This window comes from Diabrotica undecimpunctata, chromosome 1 (genome assembly GCF_040954645.1).
Source record: "Diabrotica undecimpunctata isolate CICGRU chromosome 1, icDiaUnde3, whole genome shotgun sequence".
NCBI lineage: Eukaryota > Metazoa > Arthropoda > Insecta > Coleoptera > Chrysomelidae > Diabrotica > Diabrotica undecimpunctata.
Genome location: NC_092803.1, coordinates 151,531,798 through 151,558,606, shown reverse-complemented (window position 1 = coordinate 151,558,606; position 26,809 = coordinate 151,531,798). Strand labels below are relative to the sequence as shown.

The following is a 26,809-nucleotide window of genomic DNA, read 5'->3' as shown; positions in this document are numbered from 1 at the left end:
TGTTTGTAGCCACAATATTATTGTAACTCATGGTTTTAGCATTTAATGTGTATATAATAGCTCTTTCCAAACCGAAGAGGACTAGAAGATAGACCTTGTACTTATTTCAAAAAAATTGCTAAGACTAACACAAGATTTCAGATCATACAGCGGAGCAAACGCTGATTCAGATCACATATTAGTAATTGCAAAATTTAAAATTAAAAAAAATAAAACCACAAGCACAATGAAATAAGAAAAAAGACAAAAGAAATAAGAAAAAAAGCGAAAAACTACAAACGGTCGAAACTGGAGATATAGAAAGTGACTAGAACAACATCAAAATAAGCGTAATAGAGGCGGCACAAGAAACAATAGGACAATGGTAAAATATTCAAACAAACGACTAGTTTGATGAAGAATGCAAATCCAAAAATACAGAGAAGAAATAAGCATGGAAGACATGAATAAAAACCGGAACAGATGCAGAACGAAATGAATACAAAAGGAAAAAACGGGAAGCAGCAAAACGATATAAAAAAGTAAAAATCAGAATAGATTAAAGAGAAAATTGTAGTAATAGAAGCAAATAACAAAGCAACAAAAAACTGACGAATAATATTTTTTTTAAAATATATTGTACAAGTTAGAGAAATGCTTTCCCCAGTTTTATTTACTGATTTTAGGTCTTGTTTTACTGTTGTTTTATAGTTGTTATCAATCAGTAAAGAAAACTGTGGAAAGCATTTCTCTAACTTGTACAAAATCAAACAAAGCAGGAATATTGGAGAAGTAAACATTTGTAAAATAAGCATTCTTAATATCTCGTGTGTGCGTGTGTGTGTGTGTGTGTGTGTGCGTGCGTGTGTGTGCGTGCGTGTGTACGTGTGTGTGCGTGCGTGTGTGTGTGTGACTGCGTGTGTGTGTGTTTGTGTTTGTGAAATAAATGAAAACATAAATGTTGGGTTCGTCCTACAAAAAAGAAATGAGTATGGTGGAAATTCCATACTAACAGATTTAAAAAACGATGATCTTTTGTGGGATTAACTTTGTACAGATGGTTGCTTCAAAAATTTTATGCTGATGTCCAGTTCTGATATGGAGTTTCTACTAAGGAAGATTGGTCCAATGATACAAAAGGATGATAGGTACAAATTTTAGAGACGCGATACCATCTAAAAGCGATTAGTTGTTACGCTTCGGTTTTTGGCAACAGGCGCTTCATATTGTAGCGTGATTAAATAAAACGAGCGGTTCGAATTTATATACATACATTTATTTATAACTTTACAGTTCGGTAGTATCTTAACGACTAAACTCTCTCCTAACAACGTTACATATATATAATAAAGTTACTTTTCGAGAACATTCTGGCGTTGTCCCACCTCTAATTGTCTCCCGTCCGAAAGACGGGCGCTATTGACAAGCCGATTCTTACGTTTTCTAGGTTCGTCCTTCTAAGAATTATGACGTATCGGAGATGGGCTATTTCGTTACACTGCTCCCCTCTTAAATCTGATTGTCCCGATCAGCAACTCTATATGTAGGCACAGGATGGCGGAATCTACAGGACTCTCCAGCTCTGCATGAACCCTTTAGAAAGAAATAACAGTCTACTGACTTTGAAGGATACGATCTTATCGGGTTAATGCAACACACAGTAATTCGTACGCCGGTTTCTCGGAAGATCACTTCAAGCATGCTTCTGACAATCTTCCAGTCCAGATTATCTAGTGCATGGCCTATTTTGGGTAAGGCCAAATTCTTGATGTCGTAATTGCACACAATTTTCTTCAAATTAGTTAGAGCACGCCATATATCCTCGTAGCTTGCCCTGTCTGTATACGACTTCCTGGTCACCATATACAGCAAAGATCGAGAACCATCTTCTAATCTCAGTACTCTTCCAACTTTAGGCTGCTGGTTTTTTAACTCGTCCAAACGACCGAATTTCTTATAAAATACGGATGAGATTCCTTTAGTCATCTCAAGATCTTGGGCAACACAGTGGGCTAGAGAGACGTTATGCGGAACACTAAAAAGATCCTGCTGAACTTCTGTGGTCACGCCGAATCTAGCACTCTTTCTCTCTGCGTAATTTGACATAAATTCATTAAAGCTTGGTCGCCGGTCATCTTTGATCTTATGTTGAAGGGTACGTGCTTCTTCTGTTTCATTTGAACCAGCATATGGTGCAAGACGATTTATGTGAACTACTTTTGGTTTACCTTTCGGCAACTTCTTAATTCGGTATATTACGCCATTTATTTTCTTGTTAATTTCATACGGACCTTCCCATTGTCTTTGCAGTTTGGGAGACAAGCCTCGACGACGTTGTGGATTATAAAGCCAAACAAGATCACCTACTTCATAGCTTTCACTCTTGCATCGAGAATCATATTTATTTCCATCATTCGTCTCTGGAAGTGGACCTGCAATGTCGATTGCTACTCTTTCCATAGGACTACCAACATTGTACTGTTTCATGGGTGCCCTCTTTTTACCAACTGGACCATTACTGGTTGCACACAGTTCACATTTCCGGCACCATCTTCTTACATCATCTTTACAGTTCACCCAATAGAACCGTTCTCGAACCTTTTGCAGAGTCTTCGTAATACCAAAGTGTCCACCTGATGAACCGTCATGCAACTGACGTAAAACTTCTGACACTTTACTTTTAGGTACAATCAACTGAAGCTTAGTTTCTGTACCATCATCGTTCTCAAAGGTTCTATACAGAAGATCATCTTTCAGCACTAGGCAATTCCATTGGCTCCAGTAACACTTGACTTCTGGACTACATGTACTAATGTCTTGCCAAGAAGGTCTTCCACTTCGACGCATCCAATCCAATACTCTTTTTATACATGGATCATCTACTTGAGCGTCTTGTAGCTGTTGAGGCTGCCATTGATCATTAATGACGGCGGTTCGTCTCACGGGGCAAAGTCGTTCTTCTAATTCAAGACAATGATTACGATCTGCACTGTATGCCCGTCTTGACTGAGCATCATCATTTGAATGACTCTTTCCAGCCCTGTGTTCCATTTGTTCTAGCTTTCTGACTGTTGTATTATTTTCTTGCAATTTACGGCGAATGTGACCTACGTCGCCATCGTTCGAACATCTGGTTTCGTGTCTCTTCGGCATCATGTTGCGAACTACTTTCCGTACGATTTCCTCCAGACGTTTCTCGTTTAGTTCGTCGCTCTCTTCAGAGGTTCGTACTCGATAGCTCCGTGAAACTTGACTAGCTGTTTCATGTTCCAAGGCAATAGCGAGCGCTTCATCTAAAACTTTCGGTCTTGCTAGTCGTAAAGCTTTCTGTAGTTCAATGTCTCTTAACCCATTGACGAAGGCATCTACAGCGATTTCTTCCAAAACGTTGTCTGGTGCCTCTGGATAGGCTAACAGCGCTATACGAGCAATATTTGCTTCAAATTCTTGCAAACTCTCACTTGCTCGTTGGATTCTACTTCTTATTTGTACTTTGTAGACTGGTTGTAGATGGGCATCTCCGTAACGTTTATCTAGTCGAGTGAACAAGGTCTGGTAACATTTTTCTTGACCCTTAGGAATTGATCTTAGGATATCCGCAGCATCACCTCGTAAAGCAGCAGTCAAGGAAACAGCTTTTTCTTGTTCTGTCCAATGATTGGCTGTCGCAATAGCTTCAAATTGTCTAAGGTATATGGACCAAGAGGACTTTCCATCAAATGGTGGCAATTTGAATCTCATATGATGTGTCATTTCGTCTCTCGGTGATTCTTTTTTCACTACCGGATCTAAGGCTACCGTATTAACTGGTGGTAGCACTTTTGTGTTACTTATCATGGTCTCTAATTGTTTGATCTTCTCTTCTACTTTATCGAATGTTCTTGAGACTTCTTCAAATTTCTCATTGTTTTGAATACATATTTCTTTAATTATTTGTGAAGTCTCGTCGAATCTTCTAAATACATTTTCGAATGTTTCATCGAATCTTTTGGGAACATTCTCTAATTTATTATCATCTCTTTTAGAAGATTCTTCTATCATTTGAGAGACGTTTTCAAATTTCTTATCATTTTTTCTGAAACTCTCTTCGATCTTCATTAAAACTGCTTCTTCTGCTGACTGAAAATGGAATGTCTCTGGGTCATCTCCATTCTTGTTAAGAATATTCTTCAGTCGTTCTTGGAGGATCTTCTTGGACCCGCTGCAATCTTCATCGCGTTCTTCTAGCTGCTCACGCAACTGTTTTACTGAGAGTTGTACTAGCAGCATCTTTGGTCAGGCACGCGTACTTTTTAAAATGTTCAAAAGTCTTTTTCAAAAGTCACTGCTGAATTTATTTTTAAACAAATCAATTATCCTCACACCGTGACACCAATTGTAGCGTGATTAAATAAAACGAGCGGTTCGAATTTATATACATACATTTATTTATAACTTTACAGTTCGGTAGTATCTTAACGACTAAACTCTCTCCTAACAACGTTACATATATATAATAAAGTTACTTTTCGAGAACATTCTGGCGTTGTCCCACCTCTAATTGTCTCCCGTCCGAAAGACGGGCGCTATTGACAAGCCGATTCTTACGTTTTCTAGGTTCGTCCTTCTAAGAATTATGACGTATCGGAGATGGGCTATTTCGTTACAATATCATAGCTTGATGTATTCCTTCAATATATCAAAACAAGCCGTCTCCAAAATAGTACCAGAAGTATGTGCAGCACTAATGAGTATACTCAGAGTAAAGTAGTATGAATATACTCAAGTAAAGGTAAGAGACTTATTAGATTTATTAAATAAAAAGTAAGTTTTCCGTTAAAACAAAGTATTATTACATTCGTACAAAATAATACAAAAATGAAAATTCCAAAAAACTAGTTGATAATTTTCCAAGCTTGAATGTTTTCCGGTATTTCGTTATTACTCACCGCGAAAGACATATTTATATTTCGTTCGGACGTTATTAGTGGTGTGAAAAATGATTGAATAGGTCCAGTTGAGTACGTGGGTGATGGTGACTGAAGTGGTGTAGCATTATTACTTGTTTGGAATGGTGTATGTATAATTGATCAACGGTAGTAGGCGGGTGATGGTGATGACGGTGGTGCAGCATTATAATGATAAAATGCAGACTTATTTTATTTGCTCATCGAAGCTTCCATTAACAGATTACCGATAAGGTGTTCAACCATATTTTGGACATATTGATTATCTAATAATCTAATTTTATTTGAAATATGTTCACCCAGGATACTAAATCTATCACGATGGAGTTAATTTTTCAAATTTCTCAACATCGTAAGCTTCTTTCTTCAATGGGATTTCATTTCTTTTTTCTCGTTAAAATCTTTAGACCCTCTGGTTCACTTGGTAACTGTCTTTTATCGTGAATTGGCAAATTTTGTGTTTGTTCAATTGCAGAGCTTTGTAGATTGTGCGTTTCTTCGGTGGTCTCCCATATTTCTTCAATGTCAGTATTTTCTTTTTCAAATTCTTTATCCAAAAAATCGTCCATCGCACTTTCTTTATCATTATCACTCGAATCTGTCATATCCTGAAAACAAAATTGTGCCGTTTTTACTTTTAACAATATAATTTTTATATATTTATTTAACTAACGCTTCCAATGTAGTGAATTTTTATACATTTATTTTTTTACAGACACCAACAACCCCCGAAGGATGGAATATAGTTGCACAAGATTTTAATACGTTATGGAATTTTCCCAAACGTGTGGGTGTAATGGACGGTAAACACGTGGCATTACAGGCTCCCGGAAACAGTAGCAGTGAGTTTTTTAATTACAACGACTTCTTTAGTATTGTTTTTCAATGTAGACTCACAAGGCCGTATATCAGATAGAGGAGTTTTTGACAAAAAAAACTTTTATTAATTAAAAAATTATTAATGCAATGCGAATTGAATTTACCTGAATAAAGTAGTCTGATGCAGCGAAAAAACCTGTTTCGCATGTATTCTTGGGTAACAATGCATTCCTGTTATCACCGAACCTATTAAAACCCTACCCAGGAACACAAGACAAAGGATCACCAAATAGAATATTTACCTATCGTCTTAGCAGAGCAAGGAGAGTGTGAGAAAACATTTTTGGGATTCTATCTGCCAAATTTAGACTATTCAGAAAACCTTTGCTTTTGGAACCAAAAGGTGCTCAAACTGTTATTATGGCCTGCATTTATTTGCACAATTTTCTCAGGAAGAATTTGACTTGTAAGAATTCTTACAATCCTTCATATACATACGATCAGGAAGATACAGAAACGGGACAACTTATGTCTGGACCATATAGATGGAAAGCGTATAATCACCGCATGTTTTTGCCCAATGTTTCTTTGGTATTGTGAGAAATGTCAATTAGAGTTTGTCATATTCCACTGTCATAAATTTGGTTAAAGAGATCACACAGTGCTTTAATTCCATCTTTTTCCAAAACTTTAGTATTTCAGCACTTACTTATTACAGCTTTTCCATTTTTTGCCATTTGTATTGTCCATTTAACCTGACTTTCTGTTCTAGATGGACCTATTATAGCAATCGGTGTATAGGGTGTTTTACTCTTTCATCTTCAAATAATTCAGAAATGTAGTTTTTCTATTCTTTTAACTTTTCATTTCTGAATAATATTCTGTGTCCGTTTTTGTCTTCCAAAACGTTGTCTTAGGAAAGTTGTTTACGGCGATCTCTTTTAATTTCTTGTGCAGATGAAATGAAATTTCTTTTCATAGTGTTCAATTTCATTACATTCTTTACTATGAAATTGTGTTTTCGTATGTCTTATTCTCTCGTTATTTATGGGCCTCATTGACACAAATGTTTTGGGCCACCATGGGACGTGTCTCAAGGTGGCATACAATGTTGTAACCTAATCTGAAATTATGATTTTTTGTTACAGATGTCCCTCCGTCGAAAAAAAAACTAACAAAGGATTGTTTAGCGTAGAGGCTATGAAAAGTACTGTAGATGATTTATTAACAAGTAACCTTAGCCTCAGAATACGATTAAATATTAGCTCGTAAAGAAAGATGAAGATGCTCCCAACGACTTATTATTGTATAAACCCCAGTACTATACTCGAAGGATATTAAATGATGAACAAGAAATATTGCTTAAAAATTACGTAACACAATGAAGCAAAATGTCTTACGGACAGTCTACAAAAGACGTGAGGCAACTGGCTTACAAACTTTGTCGGTATAACAAAATTCATTTTCAACTGCAACAAAGGTTGCAGCTTATCCAGGGCTACTCATTTAATCGTTGTAATGTAAATGCCATTTTTTTAACTGTACAAATGTCATCGAAGATTTTTGCTCCAAGGGGGTATTGTTATGAAGCTATTTTCTTGTGGCATCTTAAAGCAATTACTATTTCAATTAGGAATAAGCCACTATTATTCCTAAGAGTACTATAACAAACCAAAAAAATTACAAACGGCGAACCAAGTTTATCGGTTACAACGTGCTGCATTATAAGTTCAACAGGTTTTTAAATTTTACAAAAGTGTGACTTGCTACAATACTTAACTTTTTCCCTAATTTAGGGACTGCACTACCCTCTGTCATAATCTTCCCAAGAGTAAATTTTAAGCACCACATATTAAACGGCGCACCTACTGCTACATTAAGACTTGCAAGTCCCTCGGGATGGACGAACTCTAAATTATTTGTAGCTGTTATGAGTCATTTTATACAACATTCGAATAGTTCCAAAACAAATCCAACGTTACTGATCTTGGATAATCATGAAATCCATTTCTCCATTGAGACACTAAACTTAGCAAAAGACAACGGAGTTACAATGCTCACTTTACCGCCACATTTTTCAAAAAAATTGTAGCTTCTGGAAGTGACTGTTTATGCTCCATTTAAAACATATTGTTACGAACATGCTTTCGGCATGGCATATGTAACGGTTGCATCTCGAAATGGCTTCGAAAACCTTCGCGCTGTATCGAGCGCTGTAGAAATAAATTTGTCAAACAACGAATTAGAGGTGGGACTACCCCAGAAGATTCGAGAATAATACTTTTTGGTATATATATGTAACGATGTTATGAGTGAGTTTAGTTGATAAGAGAGTACCGAACTGTAAACTTATAAATAAATATATTTATATAAATTCGAACCGCTCGTTTTATTTAATCTCGCTACAATATTATAATAGTGCTATGGAGAATTTTTAAATCGCGGAATGTGTCGGATATAGGATTGATAAATCTATTACCCCCAGTTATATAAAGGCAGGTTTTAAAAAATTCAGAATAGTGCCTTTTAATCAATACATTTTCGATGAACATGAATTTTTGATTGGTAACGTAACCGATAGGAATAAAATATTAGAGCAGGATGATAAAAATCACTCCACATATAAAGAATGTCAGCCAAGCTGCAGCAAAAATTTGACAAATGAAGAGCCTGGTTTTCACCACAATGAAGAAATTGTCGAAACTGACGAGAAACGTTAGCTCTTCAAAAGTCCAGCACAATAGTTTGGTTATCTCAAAGCAGAACCTTGAAAAAATCTCAAAATGAGAAGAAAAGGTCGAAGCAATATTGTATCTAATACGCCCGAGAAGTTATAAATCGAGAAGAAACATCAGAAGAAAAAAAAGAAAGCAATTGCTCTATCTAAAAACTCCAAGAGAAAATTAACAGAGCTGTTGCACTATCATCATTCAGTGACACTGACTCATTTGTGTCTGCTTCCTCAGAAGCCGAATCATTCACAGATTTTGAGCATGGTCATTATCAAGATTTGCCTGAGATCAATTCTTATGTACGGTGGAATTTCGTGATAAGAAATCAGTTTTTTATGCAGTGAAAATTATTGAAGTAAACGACATCGACTTTAAAGTCACATTTTTGTGTCATAGTGCTAAAAAAACACATTTTTGTTTCCCACTGTTGAGGACATATCGCATGCGTTAGTACAAATGACGTCATAATGTGTGCTGTCACCAATTGTTAATTGCGGAGGTACAAGACGTCAGAAGTCCTTTATTTCATTTGGCTTCAAGTTCGATAATATTCGTTGAGAATTTTGATTTAGGAACTTGGTTTTATTGAAGTTTATATGTCATTTGATATTTTGAAATTATATATATATAGCTGACCCATTACTGGGACCAGGTTGAGACAAAATTGTTTTTAAAAATAATTATTAAAAAATATCTAGTTTGTGATTACAAAAAAATACTATTTTTGTTTAATTATAAATAGATTCAATAATTGCATTTTGAATTTGAACTAAAAAAATCGGTAATAAACAACTTACATATATCATCAAAAATGTGAAAAATGTCTAAACGTGGCCCACTCCCCCCTACGGTCGATCGAAGAGTAAATTTGTACTTTGCTCATGCATGAGGCATAGCCGTAGACAACCAGAGAATATATCACAAATATACTCTGTAGATAACCCACTATCTTTATGTCTAAGTGGTCTAACCCTCTTCTTTGGTACATGGGTCTCAGTATTTCTTGTGTCATTCATCCTGTTTTACTGCACTTAAATTTTAATTTTGTTTCTTGAACGGTCTTTAATTCTTGTTTAGTTTTCCTCATTGACTGATGTCAACTTTATTTTTTGTTCTAATATGCTGGTTATTTCTTGTTTTACGGTATCATTTGACATCTTTTCTCTATCAATAGTAACTGTTTGCTTATTAGTCCTTATAATCTTTTTCAATCTCAGTCTTCTTTTCCTACCAAATATTGTGATCTGTTGGTACATCTGCATTTGGATATGCTTTGATTAATACTGAATTTCTGTATCTTTTATTTATCCATATAAAGTCTCTGCTGGTGATCTCTAGGTGTAAATATGACCCTTTTTAAGTTTGAAAGCAATATTTGTTTTCAAGAATCTGAAGTGCTTATCTGCTTTATCTTGTTCTATTATACATTTTTGAATGATTTCCTCTTTTTATCATATCTAAACTTTCTGAGGATATCCACAAGTTAATACTTTAACTTTAATTTGTTATCCTTCGTTCTCCTTTTACATGTACGAAGCACCATCAAATTGTTGATGGAAGATAGTCCAAAAATATTTGTTAATATTCCAACCTCCTTTTCCCACTAGTAAAATGCCTATTTTTTTTTTATTGAAAATTCGGTTTAAACCTTCAATGGTAACTTCAGCTTTATTATATAAAATTATAGAATCTTTTAATCATAATATGAAGAATTTATTTATTTTCAGAGCTATTGAATATCATATAAGTCATGGACAGTTAATTGATTGTAAAATTGTTCTGGCCAAGTGTGCAGTCTCTTTAAAGGTAAAGTAAATTTCTACTTCAGAAAACCACGTATGTGAAATGAACTTTATACATTCAAAAATATTTTGCTATATTTTTTAATAAATATAAAAACTAAAAATAAATAATCTTATAAAAATAAACAAAAAAATATAGTTCTTTTATTTGTGCAACCACAAATACCACCAACTAGTCCCTCAGGTTAATATATTTCAATACAAATGGTAGTTCTTCCTAAAATTTCTTCAACTACCACTACCGAATTCAGAAATGTCAAGTAATTTGTTGGTGAAATCAAATAACTTCTTCTGTAGCTCTTCACAGTTGGTGGGAGCACTAGCAGGAACTACTTTGCAGTTACTGATGTAAGTACCACCTTTTTCTTCAATGTACGGTGACAGGCATGCATATAAAATGGGTGTTGCTCCTTTTTCAGGACTCTATAAATAAAAAAAATCGTAAAAAATAATTGTCCCAAAGTGTAAATTTTACTAATGATGGTGAGAATGTATTAAGATATAATAGTATTCTACATACTTTGAACACTAAGGCAGGTATCAGAGGAGCACACTTTTTCAAATTTGTTCCATTGAACAAATCAGTATTGACAAGTCCAGGATGAACTGCATGAACCTGCACATTTACTTTTTGTTTCTCAAGGATTGCATCCAAATATTTTGTAAACAACACCTGGGCCATTTTTGACTGTGCATAAGCTACACCAGATATATAGTGATGCCTGAAAATATAAACATATAGCTTTAGGATTTATTAAGAAAATCTAACACTGTTGAAAATTAATGTAACATTATGTATTATATCATCTGTACAATGCCATAACCAGGAATGTGCAAAATTGAAAATTTTAAACCAAGTATAGTAAAATACCAAAATTCTAGGCACTAGTTTCTGAGAAATGATAATTGAGTTTTAATGATAACACTGTTGTTAGATTGTAATTACAGATAACTTATCAACTTCTATATTAATAATTCACATAAAGTCAAATTCAGTCAAATAATAACGAACAGTGTAAATTACAGTGTCTCATACAACATGACAACGCTGATGTGTAGAAAAGAACAATAGATAATCTAAGCCTCAAGTTAGAGAAAGATATATCACTCAATCTGGATGTTCACTACACATAGTATCATATAGTTTACATTGTTCATTGAATATTAAAAATTTTTTATTTAAAAAATTCCTTTATAAAAGGTATAATAATAAAAACCCTACCAGGCTACATCACAGAACATTTTCGGAATTAATATTTCATCATCAGTGGTTTGAAACCACTAAATATATGGGTAAAACCTTTAAATATTGTTAGATTAACTTTAAGTTATATTTTTTAAAATTATAAACTATGATCTTTAATTTACAACGGTAATAGATTACATGGCAATTCCAAAAACGTTTTGTGATGTAGCCTGATAGTTTTTTTATTATCACACCTTTTATACAGGAATTTTTTAAATAATTTTTTTGTGATACATGGTATACAACCAACTACATGAATTTAGTTTCCTTGTGGATATTAAAAATTTATATGTACTAAAAAAGTATTTTACCAAATTTATGATTTTGTATCCATTTGAAACACAATTACGTAAAGCTTATTTAGCTTTTAAAAATTAGTAACATATGTCAAGAGTTATAGAAGACATAAATATTTTAATTTGACATGTATGTAAACAGAATTAACTTACTTATTATATGAGGTAATATACACAAAGTAGTTCACAATTTTGCCTATTTGTGATTTTGGCATTGTACAAATGATATGTTTTATGTAAATTTGAGGACTTGATAAATATAAGTTATAAGAGGTATTAAATATATACCCTACCTGTTATTAATATCCTCAAAGTTTATATCTCCAACAACAAAATGAGCACAAGAAGAAACATTAACAATTCTTGCTTTCTTCTCTTTTGTGCCACCTGCCTTAAGAAGGGGTAGCAGCAAATGTGTCAATAAAAAGTGTCCTAAGTAATTTGTAGAAAACTGAGATTCATAGCCATCTCTGGTTTCAATGTAGGGTCCAAACATTATTCCAGCTACAACAGATATAATATGAATTAAAGTGTCAAGCAAACATAATTAAGGCTGATATGGATGAATTAATACAGTGTCTGTTGAAAAATAAGCAAAAATTAAACTGAAATTTGTTTTTAAATCTTTCTTATAAATAACATTTAGATATTATTGTTAAAATATGTATTTAACTTACCATTATTGATTAAGTAATGTACTACTGAGTATTTTTCTTTAACAGATTTAGCAAAATTTCTTACTGAGTCCATAACACTTATATCTAAATTAATAATGTCAATGTTTCCAGTTTTAATCCCTTCATCTCTAAAATTTTGGAGTAATAACTCACCTTGTTTTATATTTCTACAACCTAAAACAGAATTTATACATGAAAATGTTAAAAATACAATACCATATTTATGATATCAAAAAATAGTAAGTAAAGGAGATCAAAGTATCATTATTGTTGCTTTATAAAAATGATCATATATAGCTCTAAAATGGTAAATCTCTATTTGCACAGAAATAATAAATAAATAAAGCAAATACTGACCCATAATTACATTAATATCACATTTCAATAACATTTTTATAACTTCCACACCAATTCCTCTAGTACCTCCAGTGATCACAGCATTTCTACCAGTCTCTATAGGCAAATCTGTGAAAAATAAAATCATTTATATTTTCGGACAATAATTAATGAAGATTTTCTATTTCACTTAATTTATAGGTAAGAACTTTATACTTAGTTGTAACATATGTGTACAACCAAATAAAATATTTATATTATTTGTTCAATAAAAATGAAGTGAAAGCTTCTTACCAATTTTATTACTTCCCCTCATAATGAAATCCTGAACAATTCCTCTAGATCCAATATAATTATATATCATCTCATATTTAGCTTCTTCTAGTAGAGTATTTAGTGGTTTTTTTGAACGTATTATCGCTATGATAGTAACCAAAATTATAATAGAACATCCTATTAAAAAGATCATATTGATTTTAATAAGAATTTCTTCATTTGTGTCACTACAACTCTCATTAACACTGTTTGGAAATACAAAACTTTCACTTTATTAAGGATAAGAAACTTGAAAGCAGAGAAAAGAGAAACGTTTGATCATGGTTCGTGGGAGAGGCATACGATTTTAAATGAACTTTTATTTATAATAAAAATTAACCTTTAAAATAGTTTTATAAAGATGTGCCTTATGATCCATTCAAATTCAAATATGTAATTTGAAATTCATTTTGACCTTGAATTCTAAAAAATGAACCTGTTCTTTTCATCTAATCTGTCTGTAAAATCTACAATTTCATAATGTTCTGTTAGTTTCCAGGTGGTTTATTTCACAGGACAAGATTCAATTATATCTTATTCTGTGCTTTCATCTATTCACAGAGTACTCGAGTCACAGAGTAAATTTGCATATTTCAAAACATAGGCGGGTAGTTCGATTTTAATACAAAAATAAAAATATGATAGAAACTCCTAACCATACTTAACGTCAACCGTCAACGTTAACCTTACATATTTTTGTTGTCTTTTCATATAGTTTTTTTGGTCATTCTATTTTTGATTTTTTTGTATCTCTTGTTTTTTGGGATCTTTACAAGTTTCCACCAAAGAAAACATTAAAATTTGAGCTTTTATTTTACAGTACGGTACGCTTCAAAAATTTTTTTAAGGCATACCGTCTTGAATTGCCTTTGTTAGCCCAGAGTATATATTGGGTATATGTATATTGTGTGTAGCCATGGAAGTAAAAGCTGAAATTAAGGATGAGTTTATTGAAGATGACTTAAGGTATATAAAAAGTCAGCCATCCACATCCCTTAATCTGGGAGACTTAAGGAATGAATCAGAAGATAACTCAGGTAAGACAATAGAATCATAGTAGGTACACAAAAATGTGATTTAATTCCTATTTTTTATTAGTTATGGCAGTAAAAGCTGAAATTAGGGAAGAGTTATTTGAAGGTGACTCAAGATATATAAAGAGTCCGTTATCTACATCTCTTAATCTGGGAGTCTTGAAGAATGAACCAGTTGAGTATAACTCAGGTGAGATAAATGATAAAAGGGTGAACTTTTTATTCTTTATTATAGTTGTAAATACCTTCAATAGATTTCATTTTTATAATGTCACTACAGTTTTACTTGTTAATGCATTTCTGTCCTATAATGTTTTCTGGGTTCATTCCATGATACTTTAGGTTATTGGGTACTATTGTAGACTGTAGAGTATGGTATAAAGAAAAAGGATATGAGGATATGAGCTTTAGGAATCTGAAATATTGAAATTTGAAACAAATGTATTCTGCTTGTTAGTAATTAAAATACATATAGCCATAATTACACTAAATACAGTTTTTTTCTATGAAAGATTGGAACATTTAATTCTTATGAAATTTTTTTTATAACATTATTGTATTTTTATGTGATTTTAAATAAATTCTAAACAAAATCATTAATCAATATTTTTACAAAAGTTACAAACCTTTTGCAAGATTTTACTAAAGTAGGAACATTTTACAAAATGTTGACTAAACTATCAGCTTTTAGCCAGATTTAAGTAAAAAGTAATGGCATGTCCCGCAAAACAGAAAACCAAAAATGATATATTGATGGAAAGCATGAAGAAGAAGAACTGTATATACATATTTCTGACTATTGGTCGTCTTCAGTACGGTGCAGCCAAGTTAGAAAAGGAGCATATTAACTTGGGAAAGGATCAAGCGTAGACTAGCAGTCGCCCGAACCTTGACAGCAAAATAATTAAAATATGAAGAGACCAAACAATATAAAGGAACAGTAAGCTCAGGTTTGTGAATGGCATTACTTTTCCCATTGCTACACACGCAGCTGAAATGTGGACTCATGAAAAAGCACAGGGACATGAATTAGAAGAAAAGGTAGAAGGCCGAAGACCTAGGGAAATATTTCAAACACAATGGCAGACCAAATGAAGACTGGTGGGAAAATTCCTACATGAAACCAATGGAGACAGCAAGCTAATAATATTTAAAGTGACCACGCCCTGACAAGAGCTCAAGGAATGAGGAACACTGCCTGAGATCCTGAACCGACCACACAACTTTAAGGTTTTTGCCAGCTTCTTGTTGACTTAAATGGCCCATAGCTGTGTTTTTTGCTTTAGGTGGTTTCTTCATAGTAAACTTTCAGTTTATCTTCTTCTTCTTATTGCGCCGTCTGCTTTCGAAGATTGGCGATCCAAATGGCAATTGTAGTTTTGGAAACTGCTGCGCGAAAGATCTCTGCAGATGAGCGGTCGAACCATCTCCTTAGGTCTTTCAGCCACAAGTTCTGGCGTCTTCCTACTGATCTTTTGCCCTGTACTTTTCCTTCCAGTATAACTTGAAGTAATTCATATCTTTCGCCTCTCAACACATGACCCAAGTATTGCATTTTCCTCTCTTTGATTATTCATATTAATTCTTTTTGTTTACACATGCGACAAAGTACTTCAACATTAGTAACTCTTTGTACCCATGGAATCCTCAACACTCGTCTGTATATATACATCTCAAAGGCATCTATTCTTTTTTCTATTTCAGAGTCCATTGTCCAACTTTCACAGCCATACAGTAAGACAGAAAAAACGTAACATCTGATCATTCGGATTCTAAGCTGTAGACTAAGGTCTGATCTTGTAAAAAATGTTTTCATGCTCATGAATGTTTTCCTTGCTTGTTCGATTTTTGATAGCATTTCTTTTTTTTTTTTTGATTACACTGACTATTGATATTTGTTCCCAAATATTTTATGGAATTTACCTGTTCTATTATTTGACCCTTGGCATACACCTGTACGTTTATTGGTGTCTTTGAAAATACTAAAGTTTTAGTTTTGGAAACGTTTAGATGTAAACCGAACATTTCGCTGTGGTGAACTACCGTATTTATTATATTTTGTATTTCTTGTGCGTTGCTTGCTATTAAGACGGTATCATCAGCATATCTGATGTTGTCTATGCTGATTCCGTTAATCTTAATTCCTCCTTGGACCTCGTCTAATGCTTCTCTGAATATAGACTCCGAATACAAATTAAAGAGTAGCGGTGATAAGATGCAACCCTGTCTCACTCCTCGTCGGATTTGTATGTCTTCGGATGTTGTGTGCTCTATTTCAATTGTTGCCGTTTGGTGCCAGTATAGTTTTGAGATAATTCGCAAGTCTTGTTCGTCAACTCCAGTTGTTCTCAGAATTTCGATCATCTTTTGATGGTTAACGCAGTCAAATGCTTTTCGATAGTCAATAAAACATGCATATACATCTACATTCATGTCTCTGCATCGTTGCGTTAACACATTTAAAGCAAAAAGAGCCTCTCGTGTTCCCAATCCGTTTCGAAATCCGAATTGAGTGTCACTCATCTGGAACTCGCACTTCTTGTAAATTTGTGTATGGATAATTCTGAGAAAAGTTTTAAGGACATGAGACATCAAGATTAATATTCGATAATCATCGCATTGTGAGGAATTCGATTTTTTTGGTAATGCTACGAATGTTGATTTTAGCCAGTCTGTTAGTATTTTACCTTTGTCATATATCTTATTGAATAGTGCTGTTATTAAATCTAGGCTTTTACTTTCGTTATCTGCAATTAGTTTAAGTATTTCGACATTGATATTGTCTGGACCGGTGGCTTTTCCATCTTTCTGAGATTTTACTTCTTGAATCACTTCTTCTTTGGTTATTTCTGGGCCTTTTTCATTTATTCGATTATCTGTGGATGGTGGAGAACAAGGTCTATCGTCGTCAAAAAGAGTTTGTATGTATTCTTTCCATCTCTCTAGTTTGTCTTCTCTACCCATAATTATTTCGTTATTATCATTTTTTAATATTGTTGCTTGTCTCTTTTTGTGTCTACCTGTCATTTTCTTTTACTTTTTTATGAATATTACAGGTGTCGTATTTTTTCTGAAGTTGTTCGATTTCTATGCATTTTGTTGACATCCAGTTTTCTTTCGCCTCCCTGCACTTTTTTCTAATGATTTTGTTGATTCGCTTGTATTCTATTGGGCTTGTTTTATGTTTTCGTCTTACGTCCATGAGGTCTATGATCTCTTGCGTTATCCATTCTTGTTTTTTGTTGTGTTTTATGAACCCGATGTCTTTTTCTTGTATCTTTGTTATTTTTGTTTTTAGAGCAGTCCATGTTACTTCAATGTCTGTCTGTACCAAGTTTTCGATCGTTTTTATTTCTTCCTCAAGCTTGATACTTATTTCTTTTTTATGTTCAGGGTTCTTCAGTTGTGAGATGTCTATTTTTCTTGTCACTGTTTTCTTTTTGACTTTGAGAAATCTTTTTAATCTAAAATCCATTATAACTGGATTGTGATCGCTATGTATATCAGCTCCAGGGTATGTTTTCGTAGATTGTATGTACTTCTTAAAGGTGTTATTGAGCAAAATGAAGTCAATTTGATTTCTAACAATTCTCTCTTTTCTGTCTGCAGGTGATTTCCATGTGTATAGCCTTCTAGGATGTTGTTTGAAGAAGGTATTGGCTATTAACAGATTGTTTTCTACGCAGAATTGTACAAGTCTATCTCCTCTATTATTTCTGGTACCTAGACCGTATGCTACTATGTGGCCTCCTTCAGCACCACGACCAATTTTAGCGTTAAAGTCACCCATGATCATCGTTATCTCACCTCTTTTTGTCAGTCTCATTATTTCATCTATGTTTTTCGATTTCTTCGTCTGACTTGTCACTTGTTGGAGCATAGACCTGAATAATATTTAGTTTTCTGTGAGTTGTTTGTAATTTCAACATTGCTACTCTACCATTTAGAGGGATGAAGTTATGACTGATTGAGCAATTTTGTTCGACACTAATATAGCAGTTCCATATTGATGTTCTGGGTCGGTTCCACCTGAATAGTATATGTATCCATGTTTTGTTTTTTGTATTCCTGATCCAGGCCATCTTACTTCACTCATCCCCAAGATGTCTATTTTCAGTCTTACCATCTCGGCAGTTTATCTAGTAAACTTGAAAGTTTGCGCTTCATCTCCGCAAATATTCTTTCTTATACAGCGATGGCTGTGTTATCTGCGTATATGAATTGTTTTGTTTCATGATGTATTATCTGGTCGTCTGTGTAGATGTTGAATAGTAGGAGAGTTAGCATCCTATCCTGGGCCAATCCATGCTTCTGGGTTCTCCAGTGGTTGTTTTGTCTTTAGAGTATGTATTACAAAAAATTGGAGGTTTAGCAGTATACGTCGTATCTTCTTCTTCAAATGCCATCTCCGCGGCGGAGGTCGGCAATCATCATAGCTATTCGGACTTTTGAGACAGCTGCTCTGAAAAGTTCATTTGATGTACATCCGTACAACTCTCTCAGGTTGCGCAGCCATGACATTCTACGCCTCCCTATGCTTCTCTTTCCTACGTCATCAAATTAACCAACTTTGTACGTCGTATAAAGTTGGTTAATTTGATGTCTTAACATTTTGTACGCTTTGGAGACCAGTCTTTTACGGTTTGCGGTGTCATACGCTAATGGAAAGGTCTACGAATGCCACGCCCAGCATTGTTCCCAGACTGAAACCAGCTTGTTCCCGGATCAAGAGTTTCGTCTATGGTTGCTTAAATGCGATTTTTGACCGTACTCTCGATGATTTTGGAAAGGTGATATAGCACTGAGATCGGGCGATAACTTTTAGCTTCCGATGGATCTTTTCCAGATATGAGTAGAGCGATGACATGAGATTTCCTCCATAGCTTCGAGAGATCTTTGTGGAGTACATGCCATTGTTGACCAAGTCCAATGAACAAATCATGCATTAAGAATAGATACATGGGAATGTGCATGTTCTAATAAACCATGTAAAATGTGTTCAAAATAATTTTATCTTCTAATAATGAGAGATTTCAGCCAGTAGCGCACCTAGAATTTGCCTCTGTGGGGGGGGTTTGGTTGGTCACCGAAATTTTTTATGATGTTACCTCCATTTTAAGTCCTTAAAATGTGTAAGTAACAGAGTCGGAATAGGGTCCTGGGGGGAGGTTTAACCCCCAAAACCCCCCCCCCTTGGGTGCGCCACTGATTACAACTTATTACTTAATGGGTAAAATAAAATTCGAATTATTAAAATTTCTCTTTTATATATTATAATAATAATTAATAGGTAAAAACCTATACATAAAAATTGCCTATTATATGCTAATGCCTATTATGTACTAGTTGATATGAGCGCGCAGAATATTAAATATATATTGGGATTCGATATTGCATTAAATTTTTTCTTAAAATAAAAAGCATATATTTTGCTTTTTGTTTCAGGCTTTGTCAAAGAAGACAACACATTAGAAATTATGAAAACTATATCGGTATGTTCATCTAATAAAGAACAACCCACGAGCCGACTCCTTAAAGAAAAAAGAACAAAATGTGAAATTTGTTTTAAGCAACTTTTCCGTAAGTCATTAAAGAAACACATGTTAGTTCACACAGGAGAAAAATATTACAAATGCGAAATTTGTTTTAAACAGTTCACTACATCCTCTACCTTGATAACACATTCGAGATCGCACACTGGAGAACAACCTTATAAGTGCGAAATTTGTTTTAAGAGGTTTTCTCAGAAATGTAGTTTAAATACACATTTTAGATTGCACACTGGAGAACAACCTTATAAGTGCGAAATTTGTTTTAAGGGGTTTTCTCAGAAAAGTACTTTAAAAACACATTTTAGATTGCACACTGGAGAAAAACCTTACAAGTGCGAAATTTGTTTTAAGCTGTTTACTCATAAATGTGGTTTAAATATACATTTTAGATTGCACACTGAAAAAAAACCTCACAAGTGTGAAATTTGTTTTAAGCTGTTTACTCATAAAAATTCTTTGGATTATCACAAACTAGTTCACACCGGAGAAAAACCTTTCAAGTGCGAGGTTTGTTTAAAGCAGTTTTCTCATAAAGGTAGTTTGAAGACACATTTTAGAATTCACACTGGAGAACAACCTTACAAGTGCGAAATTTGTTTTAAGCTGTTTATTCATAAAAATTCTTTGGATGATCACAAAATAGTTCACACCGGAGAAAAACCTTTCAAGTGCGAGGTTTGTTTAAAGCAGTTTTTTCATAAATGTAGTTTGAAAACACATTTTAGATTGCACACTGGGGAACAACCTTATAAGTGTGATATTTGTTTTAAGCTGTTTACTCATAAAAAATCTTTGGATAATCACAAAATAGTTCACAACTGAGAAAATCCTTACAAGTGCGAAATTTGTTTTAAACAGTTTCCGCATAAAAGTGGTTTGAATAGACATTTGAGATTGCATACTGGAGAAAAACGTTAAAAGTGTGAAATTTGTTTTAAGCTGTTTACTCAGAAAACTTCTTTAGATCTACACAAAGTAGTTTACACTGGAAAAATCCTTACGAGTGCGAAATTTGTTTAAAGTAGTTTCCTCATAAAAGTAGTTTGAAAACACTTTTTAGATTGCACACTGGAGAAAAACCTTATAAGTCTGAAATTTGTTTTAAGCTGTTTACTCATAAAAATTTTTGGGATGATCACAAAATAGTTCACACTGGAAAAAATCCTTACAAGTGCGAGGTTTGTTTAAAGCAGTTTACTCATAAAAGTTCTTGGGATGATCACAAAATGAATGAGAAACTGAACTAAAGAAAATCCTTCTAAGTGCGAAATTTGTTTTATGCAGTTTTCACAAAAAATTAGTTTGAAAATACATTTGAGATTGTACACTGGAGAAAAACTTTACAAGTGTAAAATTTGTTTTAAGCTGTTTACTCAGAAAACTTACATGGATCGACACAAAATAATTCACACTGGAAAAAATCCTTACAAGTGCGATATTTTTTTGAAGATATTTACTCATAAAGGTTCGTTGGATGATCACAAAATAGTTCACACTGGACAAAATCCTTCTAAGTGCGAAATTTGTTTTATGCAGTTTTTCCCAGAAAAATAGCTTAAAAAAACATTTGAGATTGCACACTGGAGAAAATTCTTACAAGTGCGAAATTTGTTTAAAGCAGTTTTCTCATAAATGTAGTTTGAAAACACATTTTAGATTGCATACTGGAGAAAAACTTTACAAGTTTGACATTTGTTTTAAGCTGTTTACTCATAAAAATTCTTTGGATGATCACAAAATAGTTGACACTGGAAAAAATTCTTACAAGCGCGAGGTTTGTTTAGAGCAGTTTTCTCAGAAAAGTAATTTGAAAACACATTTTAGATTGCACACTGGGGAACAACCTTATAAGTGTGAAATTTGTATTAAGCTGTTTACTCAGAAAACTTCTTTGGATCGACACAAAATAATTCACACTGGAGAAAATTCTTATAAGTGCGAAATTTGTTTTAAGAGATTTTCTCAGAAATGTAGTTTAAAAACACATTTTAGATTGCACACTGGAGAACAACCTTATAAGTGCGAAATTTGTTTTAAGGGGTTTTCTCAGAAAAGTACTTTAAAAACACATTTTAGATTGCACACTGGAGAACAACCTTATAAGTGCGAAATTTGTTTTAAGGGGTTTTCTCAGAAAAGTACTTTAAAAACACATTTTAGATTGCACACTGGAGAAAAACCTTACAAGTTTAAAATTGGTTTTAAGCTGTTTACTCAGAAAACATCTATGGGTTGACACAAAATAATTCACACTGGAAAAAATCCTTACAAGTACGATATTTGTTTTAAGTTTTTTAGTCATAAAAGTTCTTTGGATGATCACAAAATACTTTACACTGGAGAAAATTCTTTATAAATGCGAAATTTGTTTTATGCAGTTTTCCCAGAAAAATAGTTTGAAAAAACATTTGAGATGGCAAAACTGTCTGGGGTGGCTCTACTAGTAGAAATGACATTTTCAAGGCCCAAGAGCGTATTGTCAAATGTATTGCAGGTGTTCCGTATGGTTGGTCTTATAAAAACCAATTTAGAGATTTAAATATATTAACAGTGTATGGAATTTACATTTTGGAATTATTGATACTAATTCATAAAAATAAAAGAATTAACTTTGAAAAATTGAAGGCAAATATCGAGCACAATTTTAATAATCAAATTTTTCAAATCTTGCCCAAGCACTTTCGCTTTCTACAGCATCATCAGGGGCATTTCGTCAAATTTGGGCTATCTAGCAAGCGCAGAATGTAATAAACATGAAATTAAAACATAAACTGTACATAACACTACACTAGAACAAGGACAAACAGTTTAAAATTATTTAAAAAGATTCTATGCTACATTATTGTCGGCAACAGGAGAGAATCATTCTCCCTTTTAGGTTGAATTTTCATAATTCTTTGATGAAAAAATCTAAAACATAATTGTATTAAAAAGACAATAAATCCATTAAATTAATAAACGTATTTCATTATATTACTCAAAATCCATTTTGTACCAATGTACCATAATTTCCTTATATACCAAAATCTATGAATTATTAAAATCCAGAGAAATCGAAAAGTTTGTATTGACTTATAGTGGGACTAAAGTTACAAGAAATTTCGATTCGTGCAACCTCTCGTGCTATTTTTTAGTACTTCATCCAATATAAATTGTCAGTTTTTACATCTAACTAAAACTCTACTGCTCAGCTCGAGAAAATATCGTTAAAAATTTATGGAAAAAATTAATATCAGGGTTATTTTTTTGGGAGCTGATAACCCTGCGACAACTGTCAAATTGGTCAAAAATACTATTATAATAACAATGTTTTTCTGAAAACAAAAACAATATTAGGAATATATTTTGTAATAAAGTAAGAAAAAAATTCGACGTTTATGACCGTGGTCAGATTAATTTGTAGAGGTAGAGTTAAAATTAGTTTAGAAGGAAGAATTTTTTTACAAGTGCAAATGTAGCAAATTTCTCAAGCATATTGTTAACTGCTCAATTACTGATCATTCTTAGGTATATTTGTTTGAACATTAATAAAAAAATATCAGAAGGATCACGATAATGTCCAGTGTGTCTTTATAACATTATAAACAACTCTCGTGATTGTAACCTATCTTAGTTTTATTAGTTTCTTTATTGGGAATTGCAATTAGTATGATCCAAAATCTTTAACGTTGGAAATGTTATAAGTTGTAAATCACATTTTTATGACAAGCTCCTATCCTGTATAACCAATGACAAGATCGACCTAAAAATTTAAACCAAGTACATTTTGCTATTGTATTGCTATTTAATTTATAATTTTTACTGTTGTTGTTTTCACCGATATTTTAGGCGCCTCGCCCTTCCGGTAGGGATCTATGGAGGAGTATCACTGAGCCGCAAGCCCTTATCTCTTGCCGTACTGCTCCACCATAGGCCGATCAGACACCAGCATATTCTAGTCTAAGCCGCAGATTCATTTAGAATTTTAAACTGCTGCGTTAGCCTTTTTGTTTTCTGTACACCGAGCTGGGGATCGAACTCACATCCTTCGCAGTGAAGCGAAAGAGAACCGGCCGCCCAGCCCGCTTGGCTATCTGACCGACTATAATTTTTACTACCTTCGTAAAATAAATTTCATTCGGAACAATGTCTAGGAATTGCTTATCGTTACTTTTAGGATTGAATATATTTTACAGACTCAATTAGTTTCATTGTTAATAAATCCCCAAAAAATGTAATTCTACACATTTTTAAAAACGGACTAAGATTTTTCTTGTTTCCTATCTGTAAACACTAGTAAACAGTGCTTAATATTTTAATATTCAGTTCTCGATTTTTGCAGCAGGAGTTTCTGGGATATATTATTTGCAGAATTTGTAATTTTAAGTGGGAGTATTATAAAATTCCATGTCTGACATTTGATTTTTGATTCGACACTAACAGACTTGAAATTTGTTAAACTGTTTATTCGGGCTGTTAGGCCGTTGTCTTCTGAGATTAGTTATCGACGTTTCGCCAACACTAGGGGTTGGCATCTTCTGGAGATGTTACTGCTTCGCTTGTAAGCTGAAACTGACGCCGCGTTGTAGTAGTTCATTGTCTGTTTGGAACTCTCATTGGGTGATTTCTTCGATCTGGAGTTTTGTTGTCCTGTATTTCGCCTCTTCAGGACGTGGTTTGTTTTTATTGTGTGGCTGATGTTTTTTTCTATTTTTTTCGTCGTGGATCCACTGGTGTTTTGGTGACTGGTCGTCGGAGGAGCGCCTGGACAATCAGAGGTGAAAGGCAATGGTTAAACGGTTCTTTTCAGAATTTATCGATCTAAAAAATAAATTAGTATACATGTGAGATTATATGAATTTACAAATTACGTTTCTTTATTAACGCAGATGCTGGATAAAACATCCCAGTACTACCCACGGTTATATCGGGAAGCGGTGGAAATATATCAGCGTCCAAATAATTTTAATCGGATTAAAGAAGGACCAAAAATTAACAAAACATGGATACCAATATTAAAATCCCCTTACCGCAAAACACGAAAAAAGAAAAACAACGAACGACGACACCCCCTCTCACGCCGAAACCAGTGGAGGGGAGGGGAGTGGAATATCTATACTATATTGCCCGACCACAACACAAAAAGACTGCTTGCTTTGGAGAGGAGAATCCTACGTAAAGCAAACTACAAGCGATGCGACTACCCATCCGCCCTAATACATCACCTGTCGAATATCCAGCCCATCAATGAGAGGCACCCCTCTCTGAGCAGGAGTTACACTATCAGCACCATCCGGGGCCAAAACCTCAGAGCCCAAAGCATCCTGAAAACTACCTGCTCATCCATCGGCAATGTATTCAGAAGAAAACCTAAACCCAAACTCCCTTTCCTACCCACTATTTTACTGTCACTCGCCAGCAACGAACTCCCTGATGAATACATTGACATACAGGAGGCAACTCCTCTCTACTACCGCCGTCGCCACTAACACAAAATGCTCACTTCGAGCTTGCTCTAGACAGGGGGAATCGGTTTTCGATCCAATTGCACAACGATACCAGTATATTTGCTGAGGTACCAGCCACAGCTGCCCTCTCGCGCCCTGTTCACATATCAATTTAACAATAATAAATACATGAATTCAAAATTCACATATATACTAATTTATTTTTTAGATCAATAAAATTCTGAAAAGAACCGTTTCAACATTGCCTTTCACCTCTGATTATCCAGGCGCTCCTCCAACGATCAGGTCACCACAACCAAACACCAGGGATCCACGAACACCAAAACCAAACAAAAACAAACCACGTCCTGAAGAGGCAAAAGCCTAAAGCAGGACATCAAAATACCCAAAAGACGAAGTCACCCGACAAACGACAATCCGGAACAATAAGACGCCACCACGCGGCGTCAGTTTCAGCTTACAAGCGAAGCAGTAACATCTCCAGAAGATGCCAACCCCTAGTGTTGGCGAAATCGTCGAGAACTAATCTCAGAAGACAACGGCCTAACATAACAGTTTATACATTATAACAAGAATAAACAGTTTAACAAGTTAGACGATGGCCGTGAAAGCCTAACACATTTTATCAGACTTGAAAATTCTTGGCAATCTGTGTTTTCCTTTAGTTTAATAACGGATTATTAATTTTCTGACTTGTTATTATATAACAAAAATAAATGCAAAATACATAAAAATGTTTCAGAATAAATATTATCAATTAACAGTAAGAATTTCTACTTTCCACACTATTACAATACACACACGCATAAGGCGGGAAAGTAATATGAAAGTATAAAAGAAAATATGCCCTTTATCGTAACTTTATAAAAGTCAGCCCAATTTACTAGCTGCGTTAATACATTTTTGCATCAAAAGCAGTAATGTAAATGTTAAAAATAAAAACAATATCGTTTGCAGCTAGAAGTTAATATAAAAATATACTCCTCAGAGAACGCTTGATAGATATACAAAAACAATAATACTGGAAGATAAATCAATTATGTATGCAAGCGACGAATGCGTCAGATATAGTCGAATAGAAAGGCACTCACGCTATATACAGAAACACGGAGAAGAATACGATGACATGCAAGAGATTATACTTTTTGCCCTCAGAACTAGGTAAGCTAATTACAACTCTTTTAAATGGTGCCTACTCTTTTCTCTATGCAAATCCATATTGTGTGGTGAATATTCTCATCCTATTCCATGGGTACAAAAAGTTACCAACGGTAAGGTACTTCGGCGCGTGAGTAAACAAAAAGAATTACTCAGCATATTCAAAGAGAGGAAATGCAATACTTGGGTCATGTGGTGATTGGAGAAAGATGTGAATTACTCCAAATCATATTGGAAGGTAAAGTTCAGGTAAAAGATCAAATGGAAGACGCCAGAACTCATGGCTAAAAGACCTGAGGAGATGGTTTGATCTCTCATCCACAGAAATCTTTCGTGCAGCAGTTTCCAAAGCTAGAATTGTCATTTGACAATTCTAGCTAGCATTTGCTAGACGACGCAATAAGAAGGATCAATAAATTATGGGTACTTAATTAGACAGGAGAATTCCAAAAGTATGATATCAACGAAAA

The 26,809-nt window shown here is 34.0% G+C and overlaps 2 protein-coding genes across 3 annotated transcripts; one reads left to right on the top strand and one right to left on the bottom strand.

Moving 5' to 3' along the window:
- Positions 1-10,343: 10,343 nt before the first annotated feature.
- Positions 10,344-13,611, bottom strand: LOC140432376 (polyprenol dehydrogenase-like). The gene is made up of 6 exons (XM_072520231.1): positions 13,128-13,611; positions 12,855-12,962; positions 12,498-12,671; positions 12,114-12,324; positions 10,799-11,000; positions 10,344-10,701 (listed from the first exon to the last, which is right to left on the bottom strand). The coding sequence occupies exons 1-6, from the start codon at positions 13,300-13,302 to the stop codon at positions 10,507-10,509; spliced, it is 1,065 nt and encodes a 354-aa protein (XP_072376332.1). The 5' UTR covers positions 13,303-13,611; the 3' UTR covers positions 10,344-10,506.
- A 171-nt stretch (positions 13,612-13,782) lies between these two features.
- On the top strand, positions 13,783-25,901 carry LOC140432375 (uncharacterized). Of its 2 annotated transcripts, XM_072520230.1 has the most exons (4): positions 13,796-14,185; positions 14,247-14,372; positions 19,628-19,762; positions 25,390-25,901. In XM_072520230.1, exons 1-4 carry the CDS (start codon positions 14,065-14,067, stop codon positions 25,395-25,397), a joined length of 390 nt encoding a protein of 129 aa, XP_072376331.1. In that variant the 5' UTR covers positions 13,796-14,064; the 3' UTR covers positions 25,398-25,901. The 2 variants fall into 2 exon arrangements, with proteins under 2 accessions (XP_072376330.1, XP_072376331.1); XM_072520229.1 differs by lacking the exon at positions 25,390-25,901 and having other exon boundaries at positions 13,783-14,185; positions 19,628-22,915.
- The last annotated feature ends 908 nt before the right edge of the window (positions 25,902-26,809 follow it).

What these genes read in the sequence shown, in the direction of transcription:
- LOC140432376 (XM_072520231.1), bottom strand. Translation starts at nt 13,302, where the DNA reads ATGATCTTTTTAATAGGATGTTCTATTATAATTTTGGTTACTATCATA. An exon ending in TTTGAGGATATTAATAACAG is followed by an intron (nt 11,001 to 12,113) that starts GTAGGGTATATA and finishes TTATATTTTCAG; the next exon opens with GCATCACTATATATCTGGTG. An exon ending in TACCTGCCTTAGTGTTCAAA is followed by an intron (nt 10,702 to 10,798) that starts GTATGTAGAATA and finishes TTTTATTTATAG; the next exon opens with AGTCCTGAAAAAGGAGCAAC.
- LOC140432375 (XM_072520229.1), top strand. Translation starts at nt 14,065, where the DNA reads ATGGAAGTAAAAGCTGAAATTAAGGATGAGTTTATTGAAGATGACTTA. An exon ending in TGAATCAGAAGATAACTCAG is followed by an intron (nt 14,186 to 14,246) that starts GTAAGACAATAG and finishes ATTTTTTATTAG; the next exon opens with TTATGGCAGTAAAAGCTGAA. An exon ending in ACCAGTTGAGTATAACTCAG is followed by an intron (nt 14,373 to 19,627) that starts GTGAGATAAATG and finishes TTTTTGTTTCAG; the next exon opens with GCTTTGTCAAAGAAGACAAC.